The sequence below is a fragment of the Maniola jurtina genome, chromosome 3 (genome assembly GCF_905333055.1).
Source record: "Maniola jurtina chromosome 3, ilManJurt1.1, whole genome shotgun sequence".
Lineage (NCBI taxonomy): Eukaryota > Metazoa > Arthropoda > Insecta > Lepidoptera > Nymphalidae > Maniola > Maniola jurtina.
Window position 1 is genome coordinate 15,033,877 of NC_060031.1, and position 17,730 is coordinate 15,051,606.

Here is a 17,730-nt window from a genome sequence, read left to right on the forward strand (position 1 = left end):
TTGTAGAGCTGCTCCTATTCGCATGGATTTGTATGGACATAAAGGATAAGTTGGGGATAGTGGGGTATCATGAATAAATGAACAAATCCCGGCCGGTCAGCGCACAATACCGCCGCGTCGCGTCGGCGCCGGAAAAGCGCGCTGAAATATTAAGCCGAAGTAATTTTCAGAAACCATCCGAATATTTCGCGGCAAAAGAATATGAAATACCTACGTACTTGATTGTTTTTTTGTATGCCTCGTTGTAAGTACATATATATCAAGTGATGAAAATATAGTGGAATCATTAAATCGTTCGCGACGTCCAAGGTCCAAGGGTTTTTAGGCTGGGCGTTAGTGAGTCAGTCAATGAGTCAGGACTTTTTTATTACCTTATATTTAGAAAACTAAATGAAAGCTCTATCAAATCACCAAAGATATCAGTAGCCAATCGCTTTCGTGAAAACAATTTGGGACGATTACGACGTCAGACGTCCTGATTTAATTTCTCAGGAACAACGGTTTCAGGAAACAAGAAAAAACCAATGTTAACCAAATGTTAGGATATTTTAATAACCAAAAATATTAAGTAATAGCAATCACTTTCGTGAAAAAATTAGGACCGATAACGCATAACCATATCTAGGACATTTGACATCCTAATTTAATTTTTAAAGAACACCGGTTTTAGGAAACAAGAAAAAACCAATGTTAGGAAAACATCTAAAGCACGACTGCCATATTCCTTGAAGCTGTGAGATTCCATTCAGAAGGAAAATTGAAGCCGCGCTCGTTTGCTCTGAGATAAAGAGTAGGTTGGGCGCAGATGGACAGGGCATGAATAATGAACGAATTCGGACAATACCGTCATGTTGGCGCCCGCAACCTACCGGCTACGCTAGAAATTCGTAATTTAGGACCAAATTATATGAAGATGGGCTGAAAAATGGAATTTACTCCATTTTGGATTGTGTAACATTAGATCACAGATTGTGATCAATAAATAATTGATGATTGATGAATAATACTCATTCCTTAAACAAAATATCACGTCCAATGTAATGAACATAATATTTTTGTTTGCATGGCGATATTATTTTTAACTGAAATTTGAAACTATTAATTCGTAATCTAGGACAGACAAATAAACATTTTAATCGCAAAATCTTGTAGTCTTCTAGACAGCGCCTGTATCTGTGATTTAATAGCGGAAGAAGTTGTGGAGCAAAATTAACGTGGAACACCTACTTTCACAATAGATACGGAATTTAAAGTATCTATTTAAGTAGTTAGATAATAATACGCAGTTCTTTACGTCTAGGTCTGCTGTGCGAAACGTCACCCCGGTGAAATATTGGTGAAGCAGGAGTTAGAACATGACACAAAATAATACCGAGATCTCTATGGCATTTCAGATTGGCGGGATGTGGAAGCACTAAAAATGGCATGGCAGGTGACAGATAAAATGTAGATTGAAGAGTGTATGTAACCCACCAAGTTTAGACTTTACAGGCTGCCTTACGTGGTAACAATCAAGCAAATAACTATAGAAGTAACGCACAGGAATCATAGGCACTAGTTAAAGGTAGTACCTACCGATTAAAATGGCCCAATATTACACATTAGCTGATGCCCGCGACTTCGTTCGCGTGGATGTAGATTTTTTTAAATTCCCGTGGGAACTCTTTGATTTTCCGGGATAAAAAGTAGCCTATGTGCTAATCCAGGGTAAAATCTATCTCCATTCTTAGTTTCAGCCCAATCCGTCCAGTAGTTTTTGCGTGTGTGTGTTTGTGTGTGTATGTTTGTTACTCCTTCACGCAAAAACTACTAGACGGATTTGGCTAAAATTTAGAATGGAGATAGGTAATATTCTGGATTAACACATAGGCTACTTTTTATCCCGGAAAATCAAAGAGTTCCCACGGCATTTCGAAAACCTAAATCCACGCGGGCGAAGTCGCGGGCATCAGCTAGTAAGCTCTAATAAAGGTGTTATAAATTATAATGTTCTAAGAAAGTTAACTTATTACGTGCCAGACATCACGAGCATGCGAACCAGGTAGGTAGAGACCTCAAGCTTCAAGTTTGGGAAAGTTACTATTACACGGCCATTCATGAACTGTTGAATGAGCACAAGACCGCCCGCGCAACGTTGCGCCCGCGCACACCGAACTGTCACGTCACCGATTTGATTCTTTAATCTCGATCGTGTACGTAGACAATACCGTGCAATTCATAGAGGCAAAACTACACAGCATGCCCTACAGTTTCAGATGAAACTTTTTTATGCTTTTGTTAAACTATGACTTATCTCAATTTGTACGTGCAGACAATACTGTGCATTTCATGCGGGCAAAAATACACTGCATGCCCTACAGCTCTCAAATTTTTTGTACCTACTGTAATTATTAAACTGAAAGTCATTTCAAGCTACATATTCAATTTTTTTATATCGGTCGCGAACGTAGACAAAATCATGAACTTCATAGAGGGAAAAATACATTGCATGCCATATAGCTCCAGACAAATTATTGTCATGTTGTTAAACTGAAACACTGTCAATTTACTGAATCTTCTTCACGTTCTTTATTCTACATCGACAATAGAGCGAACTTCATAGAGACGGAAATACACTGCCCACCCAATTAATTTCAGACAAAATTCCTTAATCTGTCTTTAATTCAAGGCCTTTAATATACCTTTAAAATACAATACAGTGTAGGACCAGAACGGATTTAGATTTTTTAAGTATATAGTGAGTAAACAAGCATCGGGTCACCTGATGTTAAGATGACTACCGCCTCCCACAAACATTAGCAGACAATATATTGTCAATTTTTGAGGAATTTGTTCATCCACCCCTTAGGGCTAACCCTTTTATCAGTTTTGTGGGAACCAATATCACAAGCAGCAGGATAACGAGGGGCAGATATGTAATTTTTGTTTTGTTTAACAAGGGTATTATTACTTACTTTTTACAGTAGTTCAAACTATAATAGTCGCTATATCGCTATCTATCCTATTCGAGTTTGATTTGCCGCCTATTTTGAATTGTTTTCCGATTTTCAATGCTAAAGACGCGCGAAAATCAGCGCCGTCTTTTATCCCTCTCGCACGCGAAAGGGCGAGTGCGGAGGGAACGAGATGACAAGCTCGGTCATTAAGACCCATAATAGGAATGCATCGGTATTACAAAACTACGGTTACCTACTGCAGTTATGGATGCATGTTTATTTTATGTACAAATACTTACATTGCCGATATTGCTTTGTATTAGAAAACAGTAGTCAGTAACTAGAGGTAGGTAATCTGTTGTAAAATTATAATAGAATCTCCATTGATTTATTTAAACGTACTTAGTAATAAAATATGATTTAAGTAAAGTGCTCTACTCTAGTTATGCTCACATCACTGAGCGAAGGTCAACTTAATTATAACCTATTTAAAATGACGTGTAAATGTACCTATTAGAAGTAGGTCTTTAGGTCGTTATAACTATTAGTAGGTAGGTATTAAGGTAGGTAGGCACTAGTATAACTAGTTTACAGATTGTAAAACAATATTAAATTGGATTCTTTGAAATAGTGACGGCTTCATTTATACTGTTTGACAGTTGCTTAATGGAATTAGCTTTAAAATAACAATCAAAGACACTGTTCAATTTGTCGAAAAAAATTCAAGTTATGTGCGATCTAAAGTGTATTGAACCCGGCGCAATGTCAGCCTAGTAGGTCGATGCGTCACCGGCGACCCACGATCGGGCGATGTAAACGAAAGCATTCCTCACAACAAAAGGAGCCGTGTCCGCGGACGTCGCATAAATAATTAGACAATAAGCAGGCAGGGCAAGAAATCGGTAATTTGTATCGCTCGAGAGTCGAGATAGGCGGAGCGACGTCGAGGGAGACGGGTGCTCGCGCGGGCGCGCGCGCGCGGAGATGTGGCAACGCGGCAGCCGTCAGGTGGAAATGGCGCCGGCCCGCTCTCGCGAGGACGAGCGACCCCACCTCCCCACACCGACCCTCCACCCCCGTCTCCGCTACACCCGCCGCTAATCCTCCACCGAACACAATCTGATAAAATTCGCGCCAGCTACGAATGTTACGCAAAGCGACTCCACACTACAACACGACGATAATGAATGACCCGACCGTTTCTTTACACATAAACATTAATTCTATGATACAATGTTATGTCGCAGTATCGAACCGAGCGTAGAAGAATGCAAGTAATAAGAAAGTTATTTCCTCGACCTGGCGAAACTAGTCTCGCGAACGCATTACGGTCCGCGTTACGGCCAGGTGAATTCAAAATGACCTCTATGGGCCTGTGGCTTCTTGCGGCCTCGCTCGTCGAAAGCGATGACATTCTGTGGGTTAGCAACACGACATGACTCCAATGCTGGGAAGTACGATGCCAGGATGACTAACGGTCGAGCGTCACATACCGACTAAGCATGGATTCTTCCATACCAAACATTTAACGCAATAGATCGATTCCATTGCTGTATTATCATTAAGGTGATTTTTGTTTAACAGCATCGAGTAACGATAATTGGACCGTTTGGATCGTAGATTTATTGTTGACTTATAGAAAAATGGAAGATACGATTGCGTTAAACGAAAGCGCACAATAACATTACCACGATAATCATAATGATTTCGAAAGAAAAGTACCTACGAGTTCTTTCATCAATGTAAAAGTGACTTACCAAGGCGAAGAAGTTTGTGTGGCAATCCTCGAGACTTGCACCGTTTGTTTGGTGATTTTGATGCGTCATGGTAGTCCGGGACACTTCATTTTCATTTCACAACACTAAAAACTGATTCAATCTTAAAGAAACCACTCAAAATCTTAAAATCATCACCGACATTTAGTGAAGTTTTCACCTTTCAATGGCGACTGGAAAATGGCGGATAGGAAACAACAACCCAAGCCGATGCTAGCGCACTGAACGGCGACTAGATGAACTAATTTCGTCCAGAAATTTTCAGCCGTTTCTTTCTACGCATTGAATAGGGCCTTGAGGCATTAATGTTTACAAAATCTATTTTCATATTAAAAATATATTATATTTAGGCATTTTTATTTTTAATGACGAAATAATCAATGAATTATGGCTTTTAAAAAGGTTAGAGAATAGAAAACAAGCAATCTGTACTCTGTATATTTTAATTGGGCCCTACCTGTATGCTTAAAATGAAACGAGCTTTATTGTGATTTATTGTGACAAGGGAATGTCAAGTTTATTTCACGTAATATTGAATTAATTAAAATACAAAAGTATTTTTGAATACCACGAGCATATTAACAAGAGGAAGTTTTAGTTATTAATTTATAATGTTAAGGAATTTGCTACGCACTACGACATCTCAAAATTTTCAGGTTATAATTTGTGTTACTTTACGTGTTTTTTTATTTACTAATGATGAAGGCGGAAGGAATTTACAATAATATTTCAATTTCAGATTATACCCGTAAGATATAAACAAGCTAAGTTTCCCAAAACAGATAAGAAGTTACAAGCTGCAGCGGAATCACTTGCATCTAGAGGGTAATAATTGATTTCATATTTTATTCTATTGATCCAAATACCAGATAAGACTAAGATAAGACTATTATTATGTATAATCAGAAAAGTCAACAATTACTTACTGCTTCTTAAAAAAAAAAGGTTAATCTAAATATATGTTAAAAAAAAAGGTGACTGACTGATCTATATGCACAGTTCAAACTACTGGACTGATCAGGTTGAATTTTGGAACCCAGATAGCTATAATGACATCGATATCTGCTAACAAAAGATTTCTAAAATTCAAGCCATAAGGGGGTAAAATAGGGGATTGAAAGTCTACATGGAAGAAGGTGCAACCATAAGCTTAGCAAAAATGTTTTTTTTTTCAAGGTTTCTTCGTCCAAATAAGCCATGGGATCCTCCAACAGACATAAATGAGACAATAGTTAAGATATGTTCTGAAAATGGACTCAAAAATGATAGCGAGTTTGATTCTCTTGAAGTCAAGTATACTGTACTGAAGGCATGTTTTGATGAAACTGGACACAGTGTGCCTAACTCCTTATTGCATACCATTGAGACTGTGGGTAAGTGACATTTTTTTTCTGATAATTGTATCTGTAAAGAAGATAATAATTCTGTAATGATAAGTTTTGTATATAACTGCATACTTCTTATTTATAACTACAAATTCATGATTTCCGGATGGTTACTTTGTAATATAAGACATTTCTTCTTGTTCTTGCAAAATTTCATGATTCTTGGTCAACCGAAAGTAGGTACCTAGAGGTTTAGATTCCCTTGCAAGTACTTAGTGATGATGTACGTAAGATACTTGATGATGTTGGACTTGAGTATTTTTTCATATCAATTTCAACTTAATACTTCTATGTGTTCTTGAGAAAGGGTCTTGACGCTTAACAGACAGACAATCAATAGACTAGACAGAAGTGATCCTGTTTGCTTTGCCTTTTGACACACAGAACTCCAAAAAGATGAATCAATAAAATTCACATTAAATTTTTTGTATTTTTCTTATTTTCAGATGACCTAAAGCACTTTTATAATACCCCCATTGATACAAAGACTCCATTTGATGCATTGAAGAAAATGGATCTGCCTAAGAATTTACACGTCCAAGAGGACTATGTTCGCTTTCACCCAGGTAAGTCTATAATACAAGCAATTAAATTATTAAAGTATTGGTTCTAATTTTAGCGTCTGTATTACTTTTAAAAGTGTACTTCCAAAAAGCGCACACTGCTGATGAATCTGCAATCATAAACTATTTTGACCTTCTAATCATGAATATTGTAACAAAAATTGAATGCCGATTCTTTCAAATAGAAGGCAGATTTTGGCTTCCTTTTTGGGTGATTCAGGGGTTCAATTCCAGCAATGCATCTCTATCTTTTCGGTGTTATGTGGGTTTCAAGCAATTCAGTAACAAGTGATTTAACAATGAAGGATTTTGCGAGGAAATCTAGATGCCTAAGAGTTCTCTATAATGTTTTTAAGGTATATAAAATCTCTTTCTCTCAGAAGAGATTAAGAGTAATGCAAGTGCAACTATTCCCAGTCTAGTCAGATAGTTCCTTTGCCATGGACAACAAAACCAATATCAGACAAGGACAAAACACAAACCTGTGAAGTCATCCACAGAATATTGTTTTACAGTATTTGATCAGTACGAGTGAAGAGTAAGCTTTAAGAATTAGACTGGTAGTTTTCCAAATTAAAAAGTAGCCTACATGCCTATCTATCTCTGTGCCTCTATCAGTATTGATTAGCAGTTTAGTTAGCAGTGGGTAAAGATAGACCAACTCAATTTTCATTTTGCATCAACTCATGATTTGTAATCAAGTCATTTTTTGTTTCAGATAAAGATACCCTGTTCAATGGAAAGTCTGTGTTCCCGAAAAGCTCTACCATAGTGTCTGGTCTGAAAACAAGGAAAAAATATGAAGGCTACATTGCTAAGAGATCATGGCCTTGATCTAGTTTTGTGTTTCTAGCTGTTAGATTATAATAATTATAGTAGGTATGTAAAGGAATAATAAAGTTATTGCAAAAAAAATTGATGGTTTCTTTGAAAATGGAGGGAACAATTGACCTTGAAAGGGTGTTCGAATCAGAAATGAGGAGGCAAATGAAATTTTAAAGTACGTCCTAGACCTTGATTTCTGAAAGCCAAAGGAAAACAATAACTGAACAAAAAGCCTTCCTTCCAACCACGTTGGTAACTATTCCTTGGTGTGTAGCAGCCACCTATAACCACCAAAATAGGTACAATCCTGAAAATGTTTTCAGAAAGCTAATAACTATGGTGTAGTTATAACAGAATTGCGAAGTTAGATATAGATTCTAGAATTATTCAGAAGCGGCAACACACACGAAATTATTTTACAAAGTACACGCGTCACGACGCAACTCTGACGATCTTGCAGCTAACGAGAACAATGTGTGCTCACCTTTACAGCAAAGTTCACTGCTGAGCTGCGTTACGATAAATTACTGAACGTTACTGTAACCATCATAAATAATGACGTACTGACAATGACATTGACATATTCATAGGTACGAACTGTGGGTACGAATTTCTGAGTAATAGGGTTAAATTTGGATTCGAAATATTTTGAAGAAAACGATTGTATTTAAAGCTATAATTTAGTTATTAAATAAAGGAATGATTGCAGCATATAAAAATGAATATACTACTAATATTGTGTTTTATTTTTATCGTCATATATTCGTGTGTTTCGTGGTAAGTAAATGTTTGTTTTGTTTCACTTTATTAACAAAAAAGCCGGGAATCCGATAAGAATAATTTTACACTGATATTCTGGACTTATTTTCAAGAATTTCTTTATGTTTCCCAAAGTAATATGTATTTAAACAGCCTGATTTCGTTCGTTGTAATGAACTTTCTAATTAGACTAATCACGAAGGCTGTGTGAATGATACCTTGAAGTTATTTAAATAATTCGACTCTGTTATTTACGGTCTTACTTGTTATTTGTGAACAAACTACTAACTCCAAATACTGAATTTCCAATTGGTACACACACAAACACTTTCATAAGCTCAACTATTGTCATAAACCACATTGGAAAGTCATTTTAACAAAATTCTAATAGAAAAAATTAAGCCTTGTATGTTAAACTGTAGAGAAAAATTGATAAAATCTTGTTTATAATCATCAACATTTTTGTATAGGTAGTTAAATAGACTGCTTTAAGACCTTTATTAATTACTGTATTTATTTTACACTCTATTTGTATTCAGGTCTCCAGGATACATAAATTTATGCACTGACTATTGGTTTCATAACTTTATTACTGTAGGAATGATAAAATAATTTGACAGTCTCATCCTTTAAATTTCTTTTGAATTATAAAACATATTTCAGGTTGCTACCAGCTTTGCTATCATGGCTATTCAAAAGGAAATATCACATAAAACTGAAGATTGGTAGAATAGCTGTGCCAAAATTGATTTTACGAGATGTAAGCCTGTCAAAAGATGGGTATTCCATAGTAAGTATTCATTTTACTAAAAGTGAAAGGATGGAAAAGATTTCTCAAATAAAATTTCACAACTTATTGATTAAACTTGCTACTCTTTTAAATTAGGATTCACACTTACCAACCAACCACCTAGTGGAATTTTTGATGACTAGTGGTCCAAATACACTTACATTGCGCTGCACGACACGACTTGCTCTATACAAACTCATACAAACCACATCTGCCGCGCAGCATCGGTCAAGTCCACTTTGCTACATGCACTAACTACTAGCTTATGCCCACGACTTCATCTGCGTGAACTACACAAATTTCAATCCCCTATTTTATCCCCATAGGGGTTGGATTTTCAAAAATCCTTAGCAGATGTCTACGTCATAATAGCTATCTGCTTGCCAAAATTCAACCCGATCAGTCCAGTAGTTTGAGCTGTGCATTGATAGATCAGTCAGTCGGCTTAAAGTGTTATTATAATATGATATCTTTATATTGTTTTTAGCATATTGAAGAAGTGTCATTCAGAAGCAGTTTCTTCAACTCAGAAATCAACAAATTACTATCAGTGGTGATGAAAAATTTAGAGTTGACCAACAATGCTGAGGAAAAGAGAAGTGCTGTGGTTGAGACTATTTTAAAGCCTCTATTATCTAAACAGAATTCAAACTCCAAGTCAGATGGGTTTGATGATGAAGCGAATAACTTTAATAGTTTGAATAGAGATTTGGCTGCTCTGGGAAAAAAGAAGTTACTGGATTTCAGGAATAAAAAGCTACCCCCAAGTCTCATTATGTTTGCACAGGTATAATAATAAAAATAACTGGCAAATATTTCACTACCATACAGTGAAATTTCCTGCTGATTTTCCCTTACCAAATTATTATTTACCGAAATCGGAAAAAGAAAAGTCCTCCCTTTTGAAAGGAAATGCTTTTGGGAGGAGAAAATCAGAAGAAATATCAGTAAATTCCTCTGTGTAACTGATGCTGCAACCATTGTAAATACTTATACAAAAAATTTACTGTTCTGTATCTCCAGAAAAAAGGAACCCTTATAGGATCACTTTGTTGTTCATCTGTACATCTGTCTGTCAAGGCCCGTCAAGGAAATCAAAATCTATAGGGTACTTTTCTTTGACCTAGAATCATGAAATTTGGCAGGTAACAATATATTATAGCACAAATAAAGGGAAAAATCCGAAAACCTGAATTTTTTGAAACGAAAAAAATTTAAAAAGCATTTTTTCTTGAACAATGGTATGCAATGGACCGGTTTTGGGCCTTGACAGTTTGAATGTGAATGAAATATATAATGGCTTTCAGTTCATGGGTGTCCACATATTCAATGCCACAGTAGCAATAAAGGATACAACCAATAACGCCTGGTCTGTGCACGCGTCGGCATCAGAGTTACACGCGGACGGCGCGGCGGGCGGGCCGGCCAGAGCCCTGGTGTTCTCTGCCAATTTGGTGGACGCTACAGCAAAGGTTGTGAGCGGGAATAAGTGCCTTGCTGAGGCCTCGTGTGGAGTGCTCATTGAAGGCACGGTGAAGGCAGATGGTCCTTTGAATGTTGAGGTTTGTTGGATTGGTTTATATTATTTATTACTAGATTATGCCCGTGACTTCGTGCGCGTTGACGATACAAAATTTAAACCCCTATTTTATCCCCTTAGGGGTTGAATTTTCAGAAATCCACTCTTAGCGGATGTCTTTGTCATATGAGCTTCACGTGTGGTGTGATTGATTAACAAACCCTTTCACATTTAAAGTTATTCAATCCAGATAGATCCAGGTAGATCCATCCATTCCAAATCCATTAAGCAAATTATGTTTTCAAAAATAACTCTAAAACTATACAAACCATATCTATAAAAACCATAAATAAGTACTTCTATGTGATGTAGCCACAGAAGAAAGAAGATGTTGCAAAATATAAATAATGTCAAGTCAGAATATTGAAGTTTTGGCCATAAAATAAAAAATTGGGTACTTTTTAACCGACTTCCAAAAAGGAGGAGGTTTTTGGTGCAGTTTCTGTTATGCTTAGGACATTTGCTAGAATTGAGCCACTAAGCTGTACTTACAGAATCTACATTCAACAGGACGAAGTATGATCAGTTAATTAGATTTTTTTTAAAATTATATAGACTAGTGCTTGGCTGCAATCAGACCTGCTAGCAAGTGATGATGCAGCCTAAGATGGAGCGCGCTTGCCTAGAAGTTGCCTATTCACTCTTGACTTGAAGGTACCCATATCAAAAGTGGGAGGGAAAACTGATGCCGGAAGGATGTTCCATATCCTATCGGTTCGGATTAGAAACGAGGAAAGGAGGAGGAGGATTATTTTATTTGCTCTATTTATTATTGCAGAAAATTCACACAGCGGTCAGCAGCCCCACAATATGTGTGCAGGATGAACTGTACAGCTTCTTGCAAAAGACCAAGAAGAGGAAACGAAAATCTCTGGGATACTTTGAAGAAGATCATTACAATACTATTTTACCAAGACTCTCGCCTGCTATACCAAAGGTGAAACTCCTTATCTATGAAATAATAATAATGTAGATTTTAAATACATTTTATGATTATTATATCTATTTTGCAGATATTTAGTTTAAAGATCGACACAACGAAAGTTACCTGCGTGGACAACTTTACGAAGACCAAATTTGAGATTACTGTCCAAAGTTTACAAGTAAGAGTAGATATTAATTGTGATTGAACTTTAACAACATGAACTAACTGTAATTATTTACAGATTATGCTTTTACTTTGTAGCTAAGCATCAGTTGTCTGTGTGTCTGTCTGTCCCTTGTGTCTGTCAAGAAACCTATAGGGTACTTCCCGTGGACCTAGAATCATGAAATTTGGCAGGTAGGTAGGTCTTATAGCACAAGTACGGGAATAAATCTGAAAACTGCGAATTTGTGGTTACATCATTAAAAAAAAATTAAAACGTGTTTCAATTTTCAAAGTAAGATAACTATACCAATTGGGGTATCATATGAAAGGGACCTGTACATTCTAAAACAGATATTTATTTATTTTTATGTATAATAAGTTTCTGATTTATTGTGCAAAATGACGGAAAAATACCCAAGTACAGAACCCTCAGTGCGCGAGTCTGACTCGCACTTGTCCGGGTTTAAAAAAATAATTTACTTTTTCAAGGTAAACTCTCGATTCAGTGCCGCCTCTGTAGTGGTTGGTCCCACGGGCGCCGAAGTGGTAGGCCTTCCGCAAGTCTACGTGGCCTTCCAGATGGATCAAGTGCAACTCATCGCGAGTAACGAGACTCTCATGTTCCTCAACAAACTCAAGTTGGATGCCAAGGTATGTATTTCTGCTATTTATATTATATGCCCAACAATCTCTATATGTACTATATATATGGGTGATTTGGAACGAAATTGTTTGCATATGTTTTGTTGAATAATCCCAAGCTTGTTTTGCTATAATCCGCCAAAATAGACACAAATCTGTCTGATACAACATGCAACAAGCGATATGCACTACCTCCGCTCCTACTACTTAAGAAGCAGCAAAAGCAAGCAAATATCTTCTGAGGTTGCTCCAGTGTCGGAATTAAACATAAGGTTGAGTGTCTTCTAGAAGGTTGATATGGTGTTGTGTGCTTGGGTGTGTATCGCTTGCTTTTTCTGCATCTTTAGTAGTGGGAGGGCGGACAGTGCATATCCCATACTGCACGTTGTACAATACAGATTTGTTTATTTTGGCGAATTATAGCGATCTGAGCCTGTGGCTCCTTGTATATCATGGACTTCTGCAAAGTAACGCCTGAAACGCCGAAAATAGAACCAACATTAGAGATTGTAACTTATATATTTTTCTTTTCTAGCTGGAGAAAGGTGTCCTAAACCTGTACCTCATAATCAGCACATTGAGCCTAACATACAACCACAGCAACACATTCCAGTGGTACACAGCTTTCCAGCGGATGAAGAAGTCGCAACCCATGCAAATTATTGAGCCTACTGAAACAAGTAATTTTGCAATTTTTTTCTTGGTTAAAACTTTCTAAAAAATTTTGAAACTAAGCTTTTCTTTCTAATCGTTTCGTTATCTTCGGTTAAAATTAGCTGGCCCAATATGACTTCTGAGTGAGTCATTAGGTGTTTAATAAGTTTTACAAATAATTCAAAAGTGAATTTATTCGAAGCATTACGATAGTTATAGTGCATACATTTTGAGAACACACTCGACATATTAGTTCTATGTGTCAATTGTCATATGTACAAAATTGGTTCTTAATCTAAGGGTAAACCAATATGGCGTGTACGTTTTCAAATTGTATGCAATATACAGCGATTGCATCAAATATTCAAAGTTTTGTGATAAGCGGGGTTTTCTTTATGTGGGATTAGATAAACTTATCAAACACTGAAAGAATTCTCAATGAATTTATATAATAAACAACATTGTCGACTTTCCATAGCAAACAGTATAATTCTTTACCAGCATGGAACACAGACTCGTGGTGGGCCCGAATAGCTTGCAGTTGCGCAGTGCAAGGCTGCGCAGAGTTGCGTGGCGTTGCGTTGCGCGCTGTGCGTTCCAACGCGCCCGAACATGCCGCCATTGCGCTGTCGGCTGGCTGCAGCGGGCTGAAGGTCAAACTGGACCAGCTACTGGACACGAGAGGTAAAGTTGTAACACTTATCACCATTGCATACCATTGGAATTTCAGCTGGAGTCGACGATATATTTCAATTTTTCAAATAGTGACTTTTAAAGTGGTACTCTGCATTTTTCCTAAATGGGAGATAGATTTGCGGAACGAATAGCTTGCAGTTGCGCAGTGCAAGGCTGCGCAGAATTGCGTTGGTTCCAATTCACGCAAACACGCAAGCATTGCGCTTGCGCCTGGCTGCAGGCTAGAACAAAGTTTAGTTTTTGTGTTACAGAGGAGCCATACAAATGGGTGGTCGCTCAACTAGTAGTGGGATCTCGGCACTGGAGCGCGGAACTATTAGTGGACGGCGGCTGGGCTCGATTCGGCAAGATTGGTACCAACAGCAGCAGCAGTGGCAGGGAACCGCCACCACGACGATACCACTCGTGGGGATCTGCCTTACTGGCTGTTGCGCTTGTCAAGTGGGGCACTCATGGACCGAGGGACTCCAAGGTTAGATTTCTGTACCAATTTTTTTTAAGCTAACTCCGTACCTAATTTCATCAATATCAGTTAAACTGTTAGGCGGTAAAAAGCTAGCAGACAGACAGACATACACACTTTCCCATTTATAATATTAAGTACCTGGCAAACTGATATCTCAATCTGTGAACCTGTTTTGAAGAAGACGCGCGGTAACCATTGCCGGTATTTCGGTCCCGTATTTTTGTTCGAACATACAATAATATTTTATTTTAAAGGAAAACTTACAGCTAATTGGAAAAAGTAAATAGAAGAGAAGAAAATTAAAGCTAAGAACAAGTTTTCAGAGATAGAATTTAAACCACAATATTCTTGAGGTTTCAGAAACTTTCGTGTTTCATAATCAAATCATGATTATAGATTGATCTCCAAAATTCTTTGAGATCATATTTAGAATCCGTTTAGAATGATTGTAGACAAAGAAGCACTACATATACAGCAATTTCAATGTTACAGATCGAAGCAATGATGGATTGCCTTCGGGTCGAATGGAGTACCGCGATCGCTGAAACCGTGCTATCGCTCGTAGATTGTCTGAACGACTACAAAACTACCTCAACTGTACAACCTCAAGAAACAGTTCCTGAATCGACATGCAGTATCGCGGTCAACGTGGCCTTGTCTCATATCAACATGTTCTTTATAATTAACGATACGATGTGCATCATGAGTCGTGTCGACGCCGTGACGTTGGAGCAGACGGTGGTCAAATCTGGCGCGGTGGTATCAGGGTTAAAGATGGTGGAAATTGTGCCTTATCAAGGTCAGTGCAGAATTAATTCAAACTTTTGCGTATGCCTATATTTTCTTCTTTTCATAGTCTTCATTGAGTAAGTGTTACTTTTAAGTCTGCTTATGAATAATACATGATACCTTGATAGCATGACAATTGTTAGACTTTTGAAACTATGCATTTACCTCCTCCAGACCAGGAAGACCTCACCTCACCTTTTCGGAGATGTGCTTAAAGTAATTAAATATAAATATCAAATCAATTTATTAAATTATATGATTAAGTTTTTTTTTTTTTTTGCCAACAGGGAACATTCATTGTCAAAGGTCAGATGAGATCCTTGCTGCGTTTTTTCATGTAAAACTAGCAAGGATCGAGCATGTGCCTTCGAAAGAGAGAAACTCAGTTTTGCTAGATTTCCAGTTCCTAGAAAATGTGATTTTCGAATGGAGCGCTAACTTGCATTTAAAAATAGTCACTTTTGTAAGAGCTGTTAAGAGTTTTAGACAAGAATTTAGATTAAAGCGAGAGGGAAATAATGATGTAGTCAGCAAACGTAAGAGCGGGAGAGCGATAGATTGGAGGGTGTCATTCAAAAGTGATACGAATCTCAGTCTAATTCTGTCAGAAGATAATAACATGCTGTTTACTACTGGTAAGTACTTGTAGTTATAACTTGAAAGTGCTAGTTTATATACTTTAAACAAATAGTTATTGAAAAAATTAAGTGAAGGGCTGCCAAAAACAAACTAGAGACTAAAAATTTTTACACTTGAAAATGGTGCCATACAGCCGCCATTTTTTTTTTAAAATCAGCTACTCAGGATAATATTATCAGGATTCTAACAATATCTCAAACATCCAAATCTGTTCAGGCAATAGGAAGTTATGGTGGAATAAAGAAACTTTGCATGAAATTTAAAAATAATTCTTTTATGGGTATAGCTCAAAAATTGTGAGTTTTGAATATCTTTCTGTATCCCATATCTTACTGGGAATCGCGTCTTAAATGCTTTGGCCGTAAAACCACGATTGACTTATCTATATGCCATTGATATTATGTATTTTTGCCAGTCTAAGCGATTACTTTAACCATACCTAATTCATGTCCATACTACTATTATAAATGCGAAATTGTTTCTTCTGTCGGTCATGTTTACGTGACTTAAGCGTGAACCGGTCTTGAACCAGGTATAGGCTACTTTTTATCCCGGAAATTTAAAGATTTCACTTGGAATCATCATCCATATATTATAAATGCGAAAGTCTGTTTGTTTGCTAGTTTGTCCTTAATCACGTCGCAACGGAGCAAAATCGACGTGATTTTTTGCGTGGGTATAGAGTGACATAAACTACTTTTTATCTCGGAAAATCATAGAGTTCCCACGGTATTTTTAAAAATACTAAATCCACGCTGACAAAATAACAAATACAGACGTCATAATATAATTCCTAGTAAACAAAGCTCTCTATTATCTATTCAGATGACATGACGATAGCTTACGACCATGAGATCGGTCTGTCAATACTATGGAGTCAGTTGAAGATGGTGTTGAATGGAGACGAGATTATCAACGTGGAAGGGTATTCCATGGAACGGGTGACGGATGACCCGGATATCAGGGTCGAAAGGAAGGCCAATGAAGGATTTGTTCTCGCGTGGAACAAGGTTTGGTAAGTTCACCCAAAAATCTTTTTGGCCTTTGAAAATCTGCCTTATCACTGCCAGGCTAGTGAATTCAACCTACATAATGAAAAAACTTCTTTAGATGTGGCCTTCAAACACCCCTATACTTCGTTAGATATAGCTGGTTATATATAAAAACTGGCCGCCAAATAGAACGGCTGTTTTGAGGCCGCTGTTTTTTATCGCGGCGCTACACGTTATTCAGATAAAAAGTTTTTGCTGACTCATTTTCAAAAATAGAAAAAAGAATTACTTCAACCTTCAACTTCAACCGCTCGCAAAAGTTACACGCGCTAATCGGATTTTGTGTGTCGGATGAATTTAAACTAAAATCGTAGACCAAACGCGGTTTCTTAGTCAACATTCTGACAAAATATGTCACCACTTACCTGTGAGGTGATAAACACTGAATGATAGCCACTAAGCTTTTATTTTTAATCCATTGAAGGTTTTCTAATGCCAAATGAGCTTAATGTCTATCAATGCATCGCCCCGCTGAACTGATTCATTAATTTTTAGGGCCGTGAACATAGGATTAGTCCGTGTGATATTTCCATACAAGCATCGTTGGGCGGAAGCCGTCCAAGGCGATTTTGTCTCGCTGTTCAAATGGATCAAAATTATACATGGCATCAAGAAGAAACCGTTTACTTCGGATAGTCCACTACCTAGCGACTTACATATAAAGGTAAAGAGTCCCAAAATGGATTTATTATACTCTTGCTTTATTACTTAGCTGTTACCGTTCGTAAACTTGCTTTATTACGTGGTTTACATAGCTGTGGTGTATCACTCTTCACAATAATATTATAAAGGCGAAAGTTTTTGTGTATGTATGTATGTGTGTTACTACTTCACGCAAAAACTACGGGACGGATTTGGCTGGATTAGCACATAGGCAACTTTTTAGCCCAAAAAATTAAAGAGTTCCTACAGGATTTTTAGAAAACCTATATCCACCCGAACGAAGTCGCGGGCATCAGCTAGTCTGCAATAAATAAAACTGAAGGCCTTAGAAGACTTGCATCCAAGGCCGTAATTTTTTTTTTTAAATTTACAATTTATCTCATCGACATAATGCTAGGAATCTGCTCACGTTTTTTTTTCGAAAGCG

General features: G+C 37.2%; 3 protein-coding genes across 5 annotated transcripts in view; 2 read left to right on the plus strand and 1 right to left on the minus strand.

Moving 5' to 3' along the window:
* Positions 1–4,982, minus strand: part of LOC123881236 (mediator of RNA polymerase II transcription subunit 13) — a 118,697-nt gene extending 113,715 nt beyond the window's left edge. For all 3 annotated transcript variants that reach the window (XR_006799438.1, XM_045929939.1, XM_045929938.1), the window contains exon 1: positions 4,694–4,982. Coding sequence is in view for 2 of the 3 variants with exons in the window: in XM_045929939.1 (XP_045785895.1) it covers positions 4,694–4,762 (69 nt within the window). In the remaining variant the exon portion in view is untranslated. The remainder of the gene's footprint in view (positions 1–4,693) is intronic.
* A 194-nt stretch (positions 4,983–5,176) lies between these two features.
* LOC123881254 (39S ribosomal protein L50, mitochondrial) lies at positions 5,177–7,568 on the plus strand. Its single transcript, XM_045929970.1, has 5 exons — positions 5,177–5,367; positions 5,451–5,536; positions 5,888–6,084; positions 6,543–6,662; positions 7,378–7,568. The coding sequence occupies exons 1-5, from the start codon at positions 5,323–5,325 to the stop codon at positions 7,491–7,493; spliced, it is 564 nt and encodes a 187-aa protein (XP_045785926.1). The 5' UTR covers positions 5,177–5,322; the 3' UTR covers positions 7,494–7,568.
* A 505-nt stretch (positions 7,569–8,073) lies between these two features.
* LOC123881234 (protein KIAA0100) overlaps positions 8,074–17,730 on the plus strand; it is a 29,190-nt gene continuing 19,533 nt past the window's right edge. Inside the window, exons 1-14 of the mRNA XM_045929933.1 lie at positions 8,074–8,261; positions 8,907–9,033; positions 9,521–9,820; positions 10,341–10,595; positions 11,391–11,549; positions 11,626–11,715; positions 12,192–12,353; positions 12,880–13,024; positions 13,500–13,682; positions 13,946–14,166; positions 14,653–14,959; positions 15,237–15,584; positions 16,414–16,603; positions 17,136–17,304. Coding sequence (XP_045785889.1) covers positions 8,203–8,261; positions 8,907–9,033; positions 9,521–9,820; positions 10,341–10,595; positions 11,391–11,549; positions 11,626–11,715; positions 12,192–12,353; positions 12,880–13,024; positions 13,500–13,682; positions 13,946–14,166; positions 14,653–14,959; positions 15,237–15,584; positions 16,414–16,603; positions 17,136–17,304 — 2,715 coding nt within the window. The 5' untranslated portion in view covers positions 8,074–8,202. The remainder of the gene's footprint in view (positions 8,262–8,906; positions 9,034–9,520; positions 9,821–10,340; positions 10,596–11,390; positions 11,550–11,625; positions 11,716–12,191; positions 12,354–12,879; positions 13,025–13,499; positions 13,683–13,945; positions 14,167–14,652; positions 14,960–15,236; positions 15,585–16,413; positions 16,604–17,135; positions 17,305–17,730) is intronic.

Bases quoted from the DNA above. Each gene is read 5' to 3' on its own strand.
- LOC123881254 (XM_045929970.1), top strand. From the start codon at position 5,323: ATGTTAAGGAATTTGCTACGCACTACGACATCTCAAAATTTTCAG. The intron at 6,085-6,542 runs GTAAGTGACATT...TCTTATTTTCAG, and splicing joins GCATACCATTGAGACTGTGG to ATGACCTAAAGCACTTTTAT. The intron at 6,663-7,377 runs GTAAGTCTATAA...TTTTTGTTTCAG, and splicing joins CTATGTTCGCTTTCACCCAG to ATAAAGATACCCTGTTCAAT.